The sequence below is a fragment of the Zea mays genome, chromosome 2 (genome assembly GCF_902167145.1).
Source record: "Zea mays cultivar B73 chromosome 2, Zm-B73-REFERENCE-NAM-5.0, whole genome shotgun sequence".
Taxonomy (NCBI): domain Eukaryota; kingdom Viridiplantae; phylum Streptophyta; class Magnoliopsida; order Poales; family Poaceae; genus Zea; species Zea mays.
The window spans coordinates 211,383,358-211,401,037 of NC_050097.1; the positions used below are offsets into that span (position 1 = coordinate 211,383,358).

The window sequence follows — 17,680 nt, forward strand, 5'->3', positions numbered from 1 at the left end:
CATATGGTCCAACACTGACCGTAGAATTAGTTCGACGCCAGTGAAACCTTTCTAGTCACCTAACAGAGGTTATCGTTCTTTAAAACCCAAAACTAATTCATATTTTATGGCATGAAAACTACTGATTTGTCTCTACAAAACACACAATGTTACAATAATTTTGTGTTATCATTAATTATTAAAATTAGTATGAACTTAAAAGCTTTCGCATAGCATTCACATGACCTAGATGCTTCTGTATGGCATTTGAGTACGTATGGTATGCAATGAAATTATGGAGCTACCAATGTAAATATGACAATATTGACGTCGAACATAAAAGCTAATACATCGACTAAACTATCTCTATGAACCACTCCACAAGAAAACACTGCTGTCTAAGATTCACTACATGACCGATTTGGAATTGAGCTTTTCTGAGTACAAATGTAACATTCAAAGACTAAGAAATATATTTAATTCTCTCTATCAATTAATATTACTGCATTGTTATATATATATGTCTAGATAAAGTATGTCTTGTATTATAAAAATAGAATAAAAAGTGGTTGTCTTGTATATTATGGCGGAGGGAGTAGCAGCCAAAACAAGCATTTCCAAAGGGCTGGTATTGAATGTTTGTATCTACAGATGTAGATGGGGACGGGGACATTTCCTCCTCATGGGAATGTAAAAAGAGAAAAATTCCTCCTCATGGGAATGTAAAAATTCCTCCTCATGGGAAACCATTTTCGATTCCCCGCAGGGAATTCTTCTATTAAAAAATGGGGACGGAGACATTTCCTCCTCATGGGAATGTAAAAAGAGAAAAATTCTTCTCCAGAGACGGAGATGGGTCCCCCGTTCTCATCCCCGTTTTCCATGGGGACACATTAAACTTGCATGTGACGACGTTTCATGTAATAGTTAATGACGAAAATAAATAATTACATTGCTAAAAGATCACTTATTATATAAATGAATTTATTTTGATGTACACATGATGATTTCTTACATCTGAGTATGTGTATATGTTTTATGATCTATCTACTAGTACTAGCATGCATATGTTCATCAGAACCGAAGTAGATGCTTTACATGTTGTTCCAAGTACAGGATCCTCAGGAGGACTGAACAGCAGCAGAATCTGAGAAGGACCACATCATACAAACTCAATACAGACATAAAACAAATGAACTCATCAAACTAACTAAGAAGTAAACAGGCTAAACATGATCTCTTTTATCAAATCTAGAGAGAATTCGTTCAGTCAATACAGCACTCAAGCAAAGAACAGCAAATTCAAATTTAGTAAACCACTCATAAGTGATTGAGGTTCAACACAGCACATACTGCTTAGAACATTCACCCAACATCCAGTTTATGTAAATATAAAATGCCCAAAAATGGTTTCTATAAGACCAGAACCACCTAGATTATATGAATCCCACATTACATTAACTAGAATACTAATTAATCACACCAAATACTATACTATTTAGTATGATATACATTTCACGAATATATTTCCACTAGACGAAAGCTGCATTAATATCTATCCATCACCATCAACCCCTCCATCTATACAAAACAACGAACAAGACTTAGACGAATCGATAAAAAAAATACCACGCAAAACTCCTTAGCTTAGGCATCTGCAACAATAATCAGGATTCAGAGATGTGAAGTAGTCGATGCGCCTAGGAAGAGTGTGCCCCACCTTCCGGAGGCAGCGATGGCATCCCCTCCGACTTGTAGTTGTAGATGACCGCGCGCGGCGGCGCGTACATCATCGGCGGGAACCCCTGCATGTGGTGCGAGACGCCGTAGACTCCGCCGGCCGCGTGAAGATCTCCGCCAGGCGCCTCGCTTCCTCCGCCACCGACAATGTGGTAGATCGGGCGAGGCATGTAGCCACTCTGCGCAGACTGGTCGAGATAGTGGACCGGTGGCGGCACGGGGAAGTAGTACATAGGCTGCGCCATGTACGGCGGCGGCGGGGCGGGCCACGATGACGCTCCTCCTGCGACGTGCGGTATCTGTCGAGCGGAAGGCGGCACGTCGTCGCCGTGGTGGTGCGGAGTCTCCGTGGCGTCGGACTTGGCGCGAGCCGCCGAGGGGCCGGGGCTGGGGTCGTCGGACGGGCTGTCGAGGCTGAAGAGGTAGTCGGGGACGTCGGAGACGATCGAGGAGGACTCGGATCGGACGCGCTCGATGGGGTGCGGCGCGGGGGCGTTGAGCGCGTCGACGAACCACTGGTCGCTGGGGGCGGCGTCGCCGGCGGTGCCGGAGAGGACGGAGCCGAAGGCGGCGTCGGGCGCGGGCGCGGGCGCGAAGAGGAAGACGCGGAGGCGGGGCGGCCGGGCGACGTTGGCGGAGAGGTCGTGGATGCGGTCGAGCTCGTCGACGAGGTGGTCGACGTCGTCGTCGGAGGTGACGGAGATGAGGGAGTCGAGGTCGTCCTGGGGCAGCTGGTACTTGAGGGACGGCCTGGGCGCCCCGGGGGCGAAGAGCGCGGGCGCGGCCTTGGCGAGCGCGGCGACGAGGGCGGCGAAGGAGGCCGCGGCGCGCGGGAAGGACACGATGCGGGTCTCCCCGCCGACGTAGCGCAGCTGGCGGTCCCCCGGGCGCGGCAGGATGCGGCCGCCGAAGCTGCACATGAGACGCACCTGCGGGCCCCCGTGCGCATGCGCGGGGGGAGCGGCCGGGGTGCTCGCGGGCGCCGGGGTCAGAGTCGGCGGGTGGAGGTGGTGGTTGCCGCCGTTGCCGTTGCCGATCCCGGCGTGCGGGGTGGAGGAGTCCGGGTGGTGCGAGGTCGGCGACGTCATAGGACGCGGTGGAGGGGGAGGGGGGGGGGCGTCCCGTGACAGGGGAGGTGATGTTGGCGGCGGCGGCGGAGGGGGCTAGGCGCGAGGGCGCATCGGGATTTGGGAATCGCGAGTTGCGAGGGAAGGGGACGGGGGAAGAAGTGGCAAGAGATAGAGAGAGAGACGGAGGCGGGTTTCTATTCGGGGTGCTAGGTTGCCAGGCTCGGCGGCTAGCTGTAGGATCTGATACTTCGGTGATTGATTTGGGAATTTGGCATGCCCAGCTCCTGCTGTTTAAAATGTGGAATTTAGAGCTTGAAATTCAAATTATTTCCACGATTTGTGCAGGTTGCCAAAATGGACTGCTAATCTCGATTATCTGGTACGTTGGTGCTCTGTTTGTGCTCGGCCGGTAGTCGATCGAGTTCGGGCCTGAACCAGTAATTATTGACCCCTAGACTAGACTACAAGGATTTTGGGTCTTAAAGCTATCTCGATAGGCGTAGCCGGGACCTTAGGCAACAGACTAGTATTTCACAGCAAACATCGGGCAACGCAACGGAGGCACGTAATGCCATTGTTCTCTTGCAATCGTTTACACCAAATGCTGTTGGCGCAGTGAAGGAATCGACAAGCCGCGATCGCGACGAAGAAAAGGCGCAGCACAAACTAAAAACGCCATCCGTAAAGGTTTGTACAGCACCAGGCGGCACGTCAGAGCAAACAAAAAAAACAAGTTGCGGTGCGAGCAAAATGGTTGCACGCTACCGATCGATTAATGAAAAAAAATGCACCTAACGCTCCACCAAAGTTGCTGCCCGTGGCGGAAACGGGCGAGCGGAACCACCTTCCGGGCGCACGTACGTACGTCCACTTTTTTTTTTGAGGCCCCGTTCGGAGCGTGCCGGCGTACGCGGCTGCTTGTGTTTAATCTCTACAACTATTAAAAGCCTAATGTAGACTGCCCCTGCCTCCCCCATGCCCGCCCGACGCAATCCCCAACCGCCCTCCGCAATCCCCTACCGCCCGCCGTGATCCCCGCCGCCGCGGCAGTCGCCCTCCGCAACCTCTGCCTAGATAAGGATAGGGGGCGCCCTCCTCCCTCGATCATCCGCACTTGTGTAGCCATCGCGCCATCTACACCGGCCACCGCCACACGGAGGTTCGCCTCTGGCCTTGCGGCTTACGACCTCGAGGTGACCGAGCCCGCGGGCTCCATGACGACAACGGTGACGCCGGAGGCAAAGATGGCGGCGCAGCAGCAGGCCCCCGCGTCGCGCTCCTCCTCCCGACCTCGTCGTCGAGTCCCTATTCCCGCCGGACCTCGATATCTTCGCAGGCCGCTGGACCCCGCCGGGGCGGGTGACCGATGCAGTGCGCTCTCGATCCGTGCAGAGCGCAGGTGGTTGGATGGCCTTCGTGCAGTCCGTCGTCTCCAACAGTGACGACGAGGAGGACTTCATCATCGACTCCCGCCACGGACAGGCTAGCTGGCTAGGCGGCCGAGTCCGTTCGGTGCTGCCGTGCGGGAGCGCTTGCTGTCTCCGATTCCGTCCCGTTTGCTTTCGTGGACTGGTTCGGAAATTGGAAGGCGTTGCGATGAGATGCTGCGGAGGCGGCGAGAAGCTCACTCCCCGGCGATGAGCAGAATCACAACAGTATCTTAATCTCCCTTGCCTCCTCGTTCCCTGTCTCCCCGGCAAGCCTTCGGTCGCATCGGGGTGGCGAGCTTGCGCTGTCAGCGGCGAACCCCTCCCCTGCCCCCGCAGTTCTTCCGCCTGCTGGCTGGACTCAGGTGAGCAGTGTGGATTTTCGGGTTCGTGCGATGCGGTCGTGGGATTGACGGATGCATTTTTCCCATTTATTTATTCAATTTTGAACTGTCAATTAAAGTTCTACTCTTGATTTTTTTTTTGTTCTTCAGTTCGGCCCTTAACAAGAGAACGAAGACCATGCCGATGCGTGGCGTCGATTTCAAGTGGTGCGTCTGCACCCTCTCGTCTCGCCGTTTCTTCCCTAACTCGCCCCCCTTTTAATTTGAAGATCCATTCTTCTATAATGACTCAAAGGTTGACTGATTGAGAGGCTGGGTTTGGGATTCATTGCAGGTATGACGGGTTCTTCCTCTCCATGCTGTTCAGAATAATGATTCTGTACCCTGCAGCATAAGCTCCGGGGCGCACATCCGCAGCCACAATCTCTCCCTGCAGCATAAGCTCGTCAAGGCTATCAAGGATGCTGGGAACATCAAGGTCTGTCACTTTTATGTGCCCTTGCAGCTTCCACTATACTTACTAGCTACTAATTCGTGGTTTAGAAAGATTCCTTTTTAATCTATTTTGTTAAGTTTGTTAAGGGTTTGTTTGGTTAGAAGGGGATTGAAGAAAGCTTCCTTTTTAATCCATTTTGTTGATTGAGTCGCATTCCCGAATCCATACTTGAACATCAGGATCTCATATGCGAGTAAGGTCCCAACTTTTATCAAACTTCTTCACACGTCCTGACATCTGGAAGGGTGAGCTCAATTCTGTTTATGCTGTGCAGGGTGTCATCTCGGGACACTGGAAAGACTATGGTTGATGCTTCATTAGGAGAGATAATGACCACATGTGAGAAGATTACCTAGCAAAATGAAGACTGGTACTTAATGTAATGGCCTACATAATAAAATTTAGAATAGTTAGTACTCTGCAACTTCTGCTCACTCTTGCTTGGGATAAACTTTGCGTTTATTTCTTGATGATGCCTGCATTATTGTTGTCACAGGATGTTTTTACTCGGGAGATCTGGAGGTTGGCGAACGCCCGGGGAGAAACTATTCAAGGAGAAACTATAATGTGTACACAACTTGTGAAGTATATGCAAATTTGTTCGGGATATGCACCTGAAATCCAGTTATTTTTTTCTGTTGTCATAATAGATATGGTTTAATTTATTCGTGTCTAGATAATCTATGCAGAAGACATGTTTGTAAAGTTATTTTTGTTTTACATACATAAGGTTTAGGAAATTGTTTACTGAGCATGCTAAAAAATTCCTGAGCACTCATCTATGCAAGGCCCTAGATGAGCTGTGATTTTATTTTGTTTTCTATTGATATATGTCAATATAGTTTATGATTAGCCCTTAGGCCTGTACTGAACCTTGGCTCTGATAAGAACGGAACGACAGTTTCATGGTCCAAATTCTTTGGTGTTGAACATTGAAAAATCTATTTCGTTCATGGTCCAAATTCTTTGGGGTTGAACATTGAAAAATCTATTTTTCTCATGCTGAATAGTGGCATGCTTATTACATTTGGCTCACTTGCTTGTTATTATCAAGCTTTCTTTTTTATTAGGCTATTGATTCAAAATTGTAGTTTTTAAGTTTTCTTTGCTTCAACAAACCTGATTTGTGTTGTATAGGCAAGCAATTCTTCTAGATTTCAGGTTGGAAGAATGTTCTTATTGTATTCATTTTTAGCAGTTAGAAAAGCACAGGAGAACTGATCAAGAGCTAAATAAGGGGGTTCTAAAGCTTGAATTTTGCCTTCAAGATTATCAGTCTCAGATGCGAAAATTAAAGAGGGTATGCTCCTTCTGGTTCCATAAGGGTATTAGCTTCATTTCAAGTTATAGTTGCTTGATAGCATATTCTCCTTCCAGTTCCATAATTTTTGTCATTTCCTTTGTTTGTGAGCATACAACTAGAGCGAGTACATATCCATTGATCTGACCACTATTTTCTATTACAATATCCATTTGTGAGCATACAACTAGCGCGCATTTACCTTATTAAGTATCACTATCTTGTTTACCTTTCCAGTAGGTCTACTATCAGTAACATCCATGATGTGTTTATCAGAAACGAATGAAATGGTCGTTTGGTCTGCATCTGCCCACCCCTCCTCCGCGCGCGTGACCGACGTGCAGGTATAAGGAGAACCGGTGGGACGCAAAGCAGCTGGTGGGCTCCGGCGGGATGTCGTCCTCGCACTCGGCCACCGTCACAGCACTCGCCGTCGCCGTTGGCCTGCAGGAGGGGTTCGCCAGCTCGCTATTTGCCACCGTCGCCGTCTTCGCCTCCGTGGTTGGTTCCCCTCCCCGCTCCCCCTCTTGTGAGTGTTAAAATAGAGACCACAAACCATTCTCTGCTTCCTGGTACCGCTCCTGGAGCCTCCGCTTCGCTGCTTCCAGCTTCCTATTGTTATCCAGACCATCATCGTAAACCTTCGGCTTTGCCAACTCTAGCTTGGCTCCTGCCGAAGGTCGAGCGCCGGGCCTTGATTTCTACAGCAAGGAGAATAGATAATGTGAGTCATGAGGTCTTAACCATGGTCAAAAACATGTGCCTGAGTTGCGTGTACTTACATCTGTCTGGCTTGCCATAGGTTTTCTTTCGACTGCAAGATGCTCTCGAGTTTGTTTAGGTTTCATGTCACCAAATGGTCTCTGCTGAGCTGCCTTTACTGGTCTCCCCGGTCCAGATTCATAACTTGAGGGATTATTAGACTGCTTGTTGAGCGCACCGCGAGGTTTGGCTTGCAAACTTGAACTTTGGAGGGTTTGTGGGTTCGCTTGCCTCATTGGTGGCTCTTGCCTTGCCAGTTCTAGCCTCCTGGGTTGAACTTTTTCGACAACTCCAGGATAAGAGCGAGGTGGATCTTGCCTTGCAACCGTTGAATGGCTTTCAAGTCTCCCACCATTGTTACCCCTCTTGTTTCCAAGTCTCGAGTCATTACTATGTCTCAAATCTGGCACCGTATGCACAACGTTAATAATTTTCATAATGTTAAAGCTTTGAACTTACCCAAAATATTTTCAATGCAGTTGCTTCTGAATGCATTGAATAAGCAAGTTAGGCATGGTCTGAATGGTTTTATAATAAGGTAGCTATTCAATATTTAGCTTCAAAGAACCTTCCTTCAGAATAATGATTCTGTACTGACATTTTTATTTCTTAGGTAATGTCAAATTTACTGTATTATTATGGCATGTGTAATGTCGTGAAGGATATTTTGTTGCAACACTACTTTGGAAAGGTAACTAAATATGGCTTATGTTATGGCATGCGATGTGATATTTGTGTAGCTGCTTAAAACTTGTGTTTGAACTTTATGATCCTTAGGGAGTACGTGGAGGCTCGGTTGAACCTGAATCAGATATTGTGCAGGCTTGCAGAAGCGTATGCGCTAAGACATCTCATCCCTTATCAGTTATGGTGTATTTGTTTATGATCTTTAACCCTCCTTTTATTCAATGAAGTTTCTAGATCAACGACAGTGCATTAATGTGTGGCGATTTATCCAAACTATCAACGAGTATGTCCTTTTTATCTCTAAAGCTTATATGTTCAACTCCTACGGTCATACGGTGCCTGAGTCAGTGGATGAGTGAAACCAGATAATAATATTTTGTGATGCTTTATACAGAGAAAAGACTTGACAGAGAACCTGAAGCAGCTACAGTGCAGGACACTAATTTTTGTTGGTGAGAATTCCCAGTTCCATGCTGAAGTTGTGCACATGACTGCAAAGCTTGATAGGCGATATAGCGCTCTTGTGGAGGTACCAATTTGTACGCAGATTTTATTTTACGTTGATTTTAGGGTTTTTTACATACCAAGTTTGGTGTCTCTACAGGTACAAGCTTGTGGCTCGGTTGTGACAGAGGAGCAACCACACACAATGCTGATACCAATGGAGTACTTTCTCATGGGATATGGACTGTACAGGCCAAGCCAGATAAACTTTAGCCCTCGTAGCCCTCTGAATCCGTTTTGTATATCACCAGAGCTCCTCTCTCCTGAGAGCAAGGGGGTTAAGCTAAAGCCAACCAAGACACGAGCCAACCTTAAAGCATAGGAACAGGTGATGAGAATGCATAGGAACTGATGTGCATCCCTTGATTTTTTTTTTGTGCTGAAGTGACATAGCTGTTGTTTCCGTGATGTACATAAGACAAGAGGTTAGTCGGGTCAAGGTTGGGTGGGTGGTCGATTCCATTGATTTGTAGCCTTTAAAACAGTTGTACATTGTCACAGATTTATTTGTTGAAGGGAGAAGAAATAATAAGGGGAGATGAGATGTTGCCAAAAGTTAGTTCCTCTACGTTTCCATTTTTTATCTTGTAAGTTAGACTAGCGAATCATTGCGGCTTTCTAAATAAGTTCTGATGGCAGTCAATTGTTGCAGAAGCTTCTCTCGTGTTAGCAGTTTTTATCACTAGATGAGTGTCCGTGCGTTGCAACGGGAACATATAATAATACGATAACTTATGTACAAATGTGTGTTATATTGTTATGAGAAAATGTTTCAGAATTTATTGTGATCTTACTCATATATAAATTTTGTTATTTTAATCTAGCATTTCACCATTACATTGCAACCATTAGTAACATATTGATTTCTATATATGGGTAGGATCACAATGGATTCCGAAACATTTTCTCATAACAATATAACACACATTTATACATAAGTTATCATATTATTATACGTTCCCGTTGCAACGCACGGACACTCATCTAGTTAAGAAGAAGAAGAAAAGGAGGCTAGTTTAATTAGGCATTGTGTTCTCACCATATGGTATGGCATCCACATTTGATTTGTCTCGTGCAGCAAGATAGTTGCTCAGCACCGCAGAAGCAGTAGCACAAACTCGCGAAAATTGGGGCGACTACACCACGCTTCCTTTTTCCACGTCGGATGCTAGTGTTTCTTAGCCCTCAAGTCGTTGTTGGTACTTCTTTGAGGCCAATCTGTGCTCCAGGTTAGGAAGAGATGCGTCGTCACACTAGCTCTAGATTAGTTCATCGGATAACATTTTCTATGGGCACCTAGATTATATTCTTTTTTTAATTCTCAGAGATAACTACTACATATAAAAAAAACGTGCATGTCACACTGTAATATGTGGAGTAATCAGTTCTGTAAGATGGACACCAACTATGGCCACAACTATGCCCATTCTCAGGGAAGTTCGGTGTAACATTTTTCTGTGGCGGCTGCACCAACTATGCCCACAACTACTCTTGCGTACGTATATATTAGTACGGTAGAAGCACCAGCTGCAACCCATTATCGAAGCGATACATCCATCCAGACTCTGGATTACTATTTAATTGGTTAGACTTGTATCACGTTTGATTATTTGTTTTATTCAGTTTTTTATGCAAACAATAAAATAAATGTCACTATTAAAGTATCTCTAGTGATAAAATAAGTTATAACAAAATAAATTGAAATAAGAAGAATGGTAAAACAGGAGATCTGAAAGTAAAAAAAAATCCGACGTATATTTTTGGACGGAACGCGTATAATGCAGTATAATAATAAAAGTAACAAAACACCTTTTTTTACTCTGTGCTTCGAACTATTATGGCAGTGAAAAAGTTGACAAGTTGGTTTCAGTGAACAGCGAGATAGATCACCTTCAAAAGGGGTTGGCCGCAATAATCAAATGCAGAGAAAAGAACAATCATTCCTCCAGCCGGCATTGGTACGCTCCGGGTGGCCGTAATTATTTGCTGCTGACCTGGACGAAACGTCCCATCCGGGAGAGACGTGGTGGACCCGGGAAATAAAAATATCAGCCTTGCTGACTTGGCACCAGCTGGTTTGCCCAGTCCTCGGTGCTGCTGCTGCAACCTGCAACGGCAGAGCACACACACACACGGGGTATCAGGCATTCAAGCTGATCGCTGATTTTTTTTTCTTTCTTTCTCTTTTTTAGTTTGGCTGCTGGCTTGGTCCATCCTCCATCGACCATCGTCACACCGCATTGGGCCCCACGTTTGAGCCCATTATAAATGAGAAAAGGCCCATGAGCGCGAACGCGGTTTTCTTTTTTTGTAATGAAAGCTTTTGAAGCGTTAAATTTGCTGTGAGCATGACACACTTGTACAAGGCCGTCACGACTTTACTGCGCTCGAAGTCTACATACAGCTCACGACAAACTTCGGGCACCTTTCGCTAGCCTTGCCGATGAGCCACGGGCAGTCGAGCGCGACGCCGGTGGGCGGTGGATATGATATGCCCGCGAGGAGGCAGGCGACGAGCCGACCGACTTGCGTTGTATCCTCTGGGCGCCTCGGTGGGCATCATACAACATCACGAGCCCAAGCTGTGTGCGCCGGTGTCCTCGCCTCCTCGGGCAGGAACCCGGAGGGAACACTGGCAGGGTGTGACCACGTATATCATGAACATATCGGCCGTAAGTCCTTGTTCTGAAACTAAACTCGCTTCGTGTGAAAAATGTGTTAACCTCTCTATGGAGAACACGTAGAATAACTTAGTATTTACATTAGAAGAACGAAATATAAGGTTCATATCGACTACAATCATCGTATCATGTTTATCTCCAATTTTTTTTTTATTTGTGCGAGTAGAGTAGTTCGGTTAAATTATTAAATTTATCTACAGAGGAGCTCCTTTCTAATAGCAACCCTCAACTGATCAATAGCTTCTATAGACTCATCTGTTACCTGGCCTTTAGCTAACACGAACTGAACTTTAGCAGAATTTAGAGCAACATGTTTTCCATCTCCCTCTATTTCTCTTCTACGTCATCACAAATCTGAATTGACGTCTCCTGCAGTATAGACTTAGAGGTGCTACTTGGAAGCAAACCCTTTCGCATCGTTATCTCAACTTCGACCTCAACCTCCCAATATAGTCGCCCTCAACCTTTCAATATGGTACAGTTTGGTTACATGCATCCTCAGCGCCTGAGTCGCGCGGGCTTGCATCCGTGGAAACGGATGAATTTTACTTCTCCACACGTACAGGCCAACAAAGAGAAAAAAAGACTATTTTGCATGTGTGCGTACAGGTCCAGATGCTACCGTGCAGTTAACCAAACATATGCACAAGGGCGGTCAACGCATACGAAGGATCAGGCCGCGGGCGTCCGGCCAACCAATCACGCAGTATATGAATGCCATCCTCATCTCAACTTCTCCCTCAAATCAACCTCCCAGTATAGGCACTTATAGACCACCCATATTAGTTGGCATCTAATCAAAATCTCATACGGAACTAAAACCATGAAACACAACATTGAATATAGGTCTTAAAAATATTCTAATTCTAAATATAATTATATACATGAAAACTAAATAATAAGATAAAATTTTAAGCCTAATTAATCTATAATTAGCAAATGTTTACTGTAGCATCACATTAGCATACCATGAAATAATTAAACTTAATAGATTCGTCTTATCGTTTAGTTTTTATCTATATAATTAATTATGTGAATAAATTTATTTAGTACTTCTAACTAGCATAGCATCTAAACATTTGATGCAATATGTGCTAAAACTTAGCAAAGGGAACGAACGGAATGCCAGAGAGATGAGCAGCAAACAGCTTCAAGAACCAGCCTGAGCTCCGGGAGGGGAAGCAGGACTATGCCCAGACCTCAGTAGAGGATGCCCATTAATTCAATGATAATATATGTTCAGAGTCGAAACACTATCGCTCGCATTGAACGCATCCAAGTTTTTCTACAACTTATCTGCGGCACATTTACAGCTGCTACGACTAGCAATAGGGGTAAATTAACCACTTTATACCGAAAGTGTAGTATACATATAGCAAAGCTACAACGAAACTATACAGTTGTTTCTCCTATATATCTCCCCAATTTTACCCTTCTCCCTATCACTTGAATGCTTGAGGATGATGCCATTGTTCCATTCCCCTGTGCTCATATAAAGCTACACACTGTCTGGTAGATAAGCCTCAAATGCTACAGTTCAAACCCACAAAAAAAAAATGAGAGCTGTCTTACATCTTTTTCTATCCCAAGTGAAGATGCTTTCGAGTTCTGCAGGTCATGTATAGTGTGCATCAGGGCTTCAGCAAGAGTGCTGCTGGCTCTTGCTTGCTGGGCAGGTGCAATTAGCTTGGGTCTCCTTTAACACCTTCAATGAACAGACCACAGAACAGAAAGGGACTCTCAAAGTCTGTTTTAGAGTGTCTATTTCAGATAAGTTTAACAGAACGCTGTATGTGACTTTCTCCTTTCAGTTGAAGGGCAACAAATAAGTATAGTTTGGTAGGTTTTAGACCTTACTGCTTAGGGCTGGTTGTCTTTCTAAATAAGGCCATGTTTGGAGCCTCTAGAGCTCATAGTTATCTGCTAAAATTAGTTGTAGACATTCCAAACATCCCTAGCTAATTGTTAGAGCTAACAATTAGTTCATTAGTTGGCTCAACCCACGGAACAATTTGTTAGCCGGCTAACTATTAGATCTAGGTTCCAAACAGGGCCTGACAAGTGCTCATCTGCAGATAACTTACTGGATTGCTTACCTTAACCTGCTTCTGGAGTTCCTTGATGTAGTCGACAGCCAAATCTAGCATGTCAGATGTGTTGGTTTGCTGCAGGAAATGGAAGCGCAGGTTGCAGACAAGTCAATGATGGAGTGGTCCTCACACAGAAAATTTGCTAACCACACACACACAATGTCCTAGCTACTGCCTATCGGTGTTGCCGTGGCTGCAGAAAGGCGAGTACCTTGTCCATGTTCGGAACGAGTTCTTGCAGCTTTCGGATTCGCTCACTGATCTTTGTTCTCCTCACCTGAGCACCACAGATCAGCAAATCGCTCAGCTGCAGGCTTCCAAACCTAAGGAAATCTATGGAAGAAAATGAATTCACCGACCCTCTCGGCGATGCTGCGCGGATGGGTGGCGCATCCCCGCTTGGCACGGATCTTACAAGGCACCGCGTCCTGGAACTGGAGGAATTTATCAATACTTGCCATCTCAGACGACGTCTTGGGCAGGCTGAACTGGTGCGTGATGCGGCTCTGCACTGACTGCACCGTCAGTTCGCCACGTAGATGTATTACAAGAAATGGGAAGTGGTAATAGAGTAACCCCCGCGCGCACCTGGCCAGGCTCCGACGAGTCCCGGGGGCGTTTCAGGCCAGACAAATTGTCTGACATGAGCGCCGATGAGTCCTCCCACCCAGAACCAGAACCCATTGGGTACCCAGGGATGTACCCCCTGCCTCCGCCGGCAGCCTCTGGGCTGCTCCCTCCGACCTCCTCGCTGTCCATCTCTGAGATCTGGGACATCAATGACCCCTGCCGTGACGAGAAGCTCAGCTGGCCCTTTAGCCTGCTACCGCTACCTGCGAGGGAGTCCGCCGTGGCCATGCCCGCCCTCAGCATGGCCCCGTATCCTGGATTGGGCAAAGTAGCGTAGGTGGGACACGCTCAGCGTCAGTTCCAGAAATAGAAATGCTTCCATGAAGAAAAACGCCCCCTCCCAAGAACCGCAATAATTGGCTGCTGCCAAGGAAACAAGCAGGGAATGGTAACTACGGTACTACCAAATGAAGGCTGAATTAAGAAGAGACCAAACCGTTGTCCATGTTCAGATGATCGAGGAATCCGGCGGGGGAGCTGCTCTGCCGAATCAGGTTGCTGGCGCCACCGGTGCCAACAGCGGCCGCGGTTTCTATGTCTGAGCTCACGGTGCGGTAAAGGCCGGACTTGGCACCCACCATCTGCTGCTGCTGCTGGTGGTGGTGGGAGTGGAACATCATTTGCTGCTGCTGCTGGGAAGCCATGTCCGCTTCGCTCGGGAAGTGGACCGCGGCAGGCGGTGGCGGCGACGGCTTGTCGTCCCGGGTGTGGTGCTCGGCGAGGAACCTGGAGAAGACGTTGTCGGGGCTGGCGGCGCCGGACGCGGAAGGGAGGAAGTCCTCGCAGAGGTCGCCAAGCACCGTGCTGGGCGCCGATCTGTACCTCAGCAGCCCGGACGAGATCATGGGCGGCTGCACCGGGACGTTGAGGTCCTTGGACACCGGCGAGCCGTACATCAGCTCGCCCCGGAAGGTTCAGATCCTGCACGAGAACAAAAAGAGAGGGGGAAATGGGCCATTTTGAGCATCTGTTCACATGAGCATAGCATCGAACAACAGGATCACAGCGACTTAAGCTGTTAAGCAAACGGCACCCGGTCTCCCCCCATCTCTAGAGGTCGAACCAAAATTCGTGCAACGGAAGAGCTCCTGCGTCATGGATTCATGGAGCATACCTAATTTCAGCTTGGATCAGGGAGCTAGATAGCACCTCCTGGATCCGCGGACAGGATCCACCTGGGGGCGGCAGAAAGTGTCGGCGGGGATTTGAGGAGGCACCACCGCACCGCAGTTGTCTCCGCCCTCCTCAGCACGACGAGAGGCGGAGGGGATAGAGTTAGCAGGGAACGGCGACGCTGGGGCTGGTGAGCGACGGCACGGGGCGGGGAGGGGGAGGGGGGAGGGGCGGCGTGCTCCCGTAGCTGGTCGGGCGGTGCGCGGTGTGGGCGGGCGGGGAAAGGGGCTGCGCCGATGCTGCGCACGATAAATTGTGCTCCGCTCGCTTTGGCTTTTGGCTTTCGCGTTTGGGTGATCTGCTCCAGGAGCTCGTCAACCACGGTTGGGAGGCGATGCCGATGGGCGATGGCGGTGCGGTGTGTCCGTCCGGTGTCCGCCCGCGCCCGGATCCGGTACTGGCCCAGGCCGCACGTGGTCACGACTCACGCCCACGCTCGTGGCGTGCGGCTGTTGCACTCGTCCAAACGCCGTTGGGTCTCACGGCCGGGCGACGGGACCACGGGGGGTGAGAAAGTGATGGCTGCCAAACAAAAGGCTTTTCTTTTATGTCATGTTCGGTCTTCGCTTATTATGTGTAGTATTTTAGTAGACTGTATATAGTCATATCAAACACTATTTTATATGATATATATTAAATATTGATGTTTATTTATATAAAATATAATATCAGAGCTGCTAGAGAGCCTGAGAGAGTATCCGGCTACTGGATCATTTTTTGGGTATACAACTCAGAGCACTTCGTTCGGCTTTCTAAATATAAAAGACAGCCAAAAGGCTATTTAAGATAACACAATAAATATAGTTAAGATAAGTATGTATAGAAAATCTTGTAGGGACGGTTTTTTAAAGAACCTGTCTCTTAATTTTTTTTACTTAATCCATTTAGTTCTCTTAAGAGACCACTTAATTAAGAGGTTGTACATGCCATTAGCAAAATTGAAGAGCCCCTGTTGTGCTGGCGCTTGCACGTTGGGACAAACGCCAACATTTAGCCTATAACATACTCCCTCCGTCCACATAATTTAGTCGTTCTCGGTTGGTCCTAAGTCAATCACTATCAACTTTGAGTCTTTGACTGATTATATTAGATGTTTCATAAGATTTTACAATATAAAAGTAAAGTTATTAGATTCATCCTAACTTGAACTACCATAATATGTTATTCGTTTAGCTTAAAAGATTAGTCTTACATATATTGTTGGTTAAAGTTAAAATAGTGTTTAACTTAGAACACACACAAACGACTAAATCATGTGAAGAGAGTATGCAATGTACCTGTAAAATCTATGTATATAGCTATTATAATAGGCATGCCATTATAATATATATGTGACATTTGGATGATTTTTGCAAAAAATCAGCTAAAACGATTGGGAAGTACACCGCTAAAACGCTAAGGCTCCGTTCGGATGTCAATATTGGAGAGCATGGAAATAATTTGGGTTCAATACCAAATCAACAATGGTATTGAAATGAGATGTGATTCTAATTCTATTGTTTGGACGTCATTGAATTGGAGTTTTGAATTATGCGGTCTAATTCCACGGTGACGCTTTGTATTAGGAGAGGGAGTTTCTAGTTATAGTCCAATTTCAGGTAATGGGGTCTCTGATCCCAAATCTCAATTCCATGTGCAATCAAACAACAGAATTTAGGAGAGTTGATTCCAATTCCCATTTTTTTGCTCCAATATCCATATCCAAACTGGGTATTAGACTATGGTCAACGGATTATATATATGGCTGTGTAAAATTTATTTTGCACTATAATGCTTAGATTATAGCCAGCGGAGCGTTCATATGGTTGTGCAAAATATTGGTTTGCACTGTATAATGCATTGTTTACATATTAGTGTTTGAATTGAGAGATGGCGATAACTAAAGTGCTAGATATATACTTAGAGCACGGCATGCATGAGCATCTATCTGTCAAAATTCAAAACCCATAAGTCAAATCATTATCTATAGGGTTATAATCGGATCGGATACAAACAATTTCTACTCGTCCCATATTTGTTTTTCATATTTTCTCTTCAGATTTGAATGGGGTACGAATATTGTCGAGCTATGACAGATAAGATTTGAATGGATATCGTCATATTAAATATAGATTTGAATGGATATCGTCATATTGAATATACAACCTTGAGTGTACGGATACGGATCGGATAGGGATCGAATTCTGAATACCCGGACTCGAATATGGATCCGTACCATTGGCAACCCTATTTATCGATATAGTTTGGATGCTCCTCTTGTGTTCTAGGTCAATTTGAATGAAGCCAGACCAATAACATATATGGACCCTATTTGTTTCGGCTTCTGAACGGATTCTCGTTATCATAATCAGATTACGACCGCCGAACGCTCCGCTTCTTAGCCAGTTTATGTGAGAATCGCTTATACACAAAATCGATTAAATCAATGTTGAATACGGAATCTATAGAGTCATTGCAACCGGAGTAATCCATCGCTTCTTAAACCCTAAATTGTGGAGACTACTTTGTGTTCCTCTACACGTAAGACCCACGATATCTAGATTTTTTTTGTGCGAGCCAAATTATCTAGGAACCTACATTCTCAGAAAAGCGCTCTTCTGAAAGAAGATGCTACAAACGTACCCGTACTAATATTTAGCTGAATTTTGCACTGACTAGGAGAGTGGGCGACTGGGCGTGACTTCCTCTCTCGATGGTCACCGTCGGCCAGCCTTCCCAAGACAACAAACTTAATGTAGTAGTTGTCGGTGTAGGTCGCTGCCTCACTATCACTGATGGCGGCTTTTAACCATGGTCG

The 17,680-nt window shown here is 46.3% G+C and overlaps 2 protein-coding genes and 2 long non-coding RNA genes across 10 annotated transcripts; 2 read left to right on the top strand and 2 right to left on the bottom strand.

The window, feature by feature from the left end:
* Positions 1–937: 937 nt before the first annotated feature.
* On the bottom strand, positions 938–3,057 carry LOC100284855 (uncharacterized). Of its 3 annotated transcripts, none has more exons than NM_001372146.1 (2): positions 1,700–2,982; positions 938–1,126 (listed from the first exon to the last, which is right to left on the bottom strand). In NM_001372146.1, exons 1-2 carry the CDS (start codon positions 2,805–2,807, stop codon positions 1,101–1,103), a joined length of 1,134 nt encoding a protein of 377 aa, NP_001359075.1. In that variant the 5' UTR covers positions 2,808–2,982; the 3' UTR covers positions 938–1,100. The 3 variants fall into 3 exon arrangements, with proteins under 3 accessions (NP_001359075.1, NP_001359074.1, XP_008668096.1); XM_008669874.4 differs by lacking the exon at positions 938–1,126 and adding an exon at positions 1,207–1,560 and having other exon boundaries at positions 1,700–3,057; NM_001372145.1 differs by having other exon boundaries at positions 938–2,982.
* A 769-nt stretch (positions 3,058–3,826) lies between these two features.
* LOC109944603 (uncharacterized) lies at positions 3,827–6,403 on the top strand. 2 transcript variants are annotated; one of them, XR_002267708.3, is made up of 6 exons: positions 3,827–4,581; positions 4,711–4,767; positions 4,895–5,038; positions 5,143–5,249; positions 5,331–5,435; positions 5,553–6,358. It is a non-coding gene; the product is annotated as an uncharacterized lncRNA (long non-coding RNA). The 2 variants fall into 2 exon arrangements; XR_004856425.1 differs by having other exon boundaries at positions 3,828–4,581; positions 5,331–6,403.
* Positions 6,404–7,596: 1,193 nt separating this feature from the next.
* On the top strand, positions 7,597–8,868 carry LOC103647748 (uncharacterized). The gene is made up of 6 exons (XR_002267709.1): positions 7,597–7,656; positions 7,732–7,809; positions 7,896–7,952; positions 8,033–8,088; positions 8,200–8,334; positions 8,410–8,868. It is a non-coding gene; the product is annotated as an uncharacterized lncRNA (long non-coding RNA).
* A 3,296-nt stretch (positions 8,869–12,164) lies between these two features.
* LOC103647749 (transcription factor bHLH130) lies at positions 12,165–15,270 on the bottom strand. Of its 4 annotated transcripts, none has more exons than XR_563014.3 (8): positions 14,825–15,270; positions 14,147–14,631; positions 13,669–13,964; positions 13,440–13,586; positions 13,292–13,357; positions 13,087–13,155; positions 12,563–12,695; positions 12,165–12,495 (listed from the first exon to the last, which is right to left on the bottom strand). XR_563014.3 is itself a non-coding variant. In XM_008672264.4 (7 exons), the coding sequence occupies exons 2-7, from the start codon at positions 14,604–14,606 to the stop codon at positions 12,630–12,632; spliced, it is 1,032 nt and encodes a 343-aa protein (XP_008670486.1). In that variant the 5' UTR covers positions 14,607–14,631; positions 14,825–15,265; the 3' UTR covers positions 12,166–12,629. The 4 variants fall into 4 exon arrangements, 2 of the variants coding, with proteins under 2 accessions (XP_008670486.1, XP_008670485.1); XR_004856426.1 differs by having other exon boundaries at positions 13,440–13,514; positions 14,825–15,265; XM_008672264.4 differs by having other exon boundaries at positions 12,166–12,695; positions 13,440–13,514; positions 14,825–15,265.
* Between the last annotated feature and the right edge of the window lie 2,410 nt (positions 15,271–17,680).

Excerpts from the sequence above, each read along its gene's own strand:
- LOC103647749 (XM_008672263.3), bottom strand. The coding sequence starts at position 14,606 with ATGTACGGCTCGCCGGTGTCCAAGGACCTCAACGTCCCGGTGCAGCCG. Across the intron at positions 13,587-13,668 it reads ACTCGTCGGAGCCTGGCCAG|AGCCGCATCACGCACCAGTT; the intron begins GTGCGCGCGGGG and ends CAGTCAGTGCAG. Across the intron at positions 12,696-13,086 it reads AACTCCAGAAGCAGGTTAAG|GTGTTAAAGGAGACCCAAGC; the intron begins GTAAGCAATCCA and ends TGTTCATTGAAG.
- LOC100284855 (NM_001372146.1), bottom strand. The coding sequence starts at position 2,807 with ATGACGTCGCCGACCTCGCACCACCCGGACTCCTCCACCCCGCACGCC. Across the intron at positions 1,127-1,699 it reads GCCATCGCTGCCTCCGGAAG|ATTCTGCTGCTGTTCAGTCC; the intron begins GTGGGGCACACT and ends GGTCCTTCTCAG.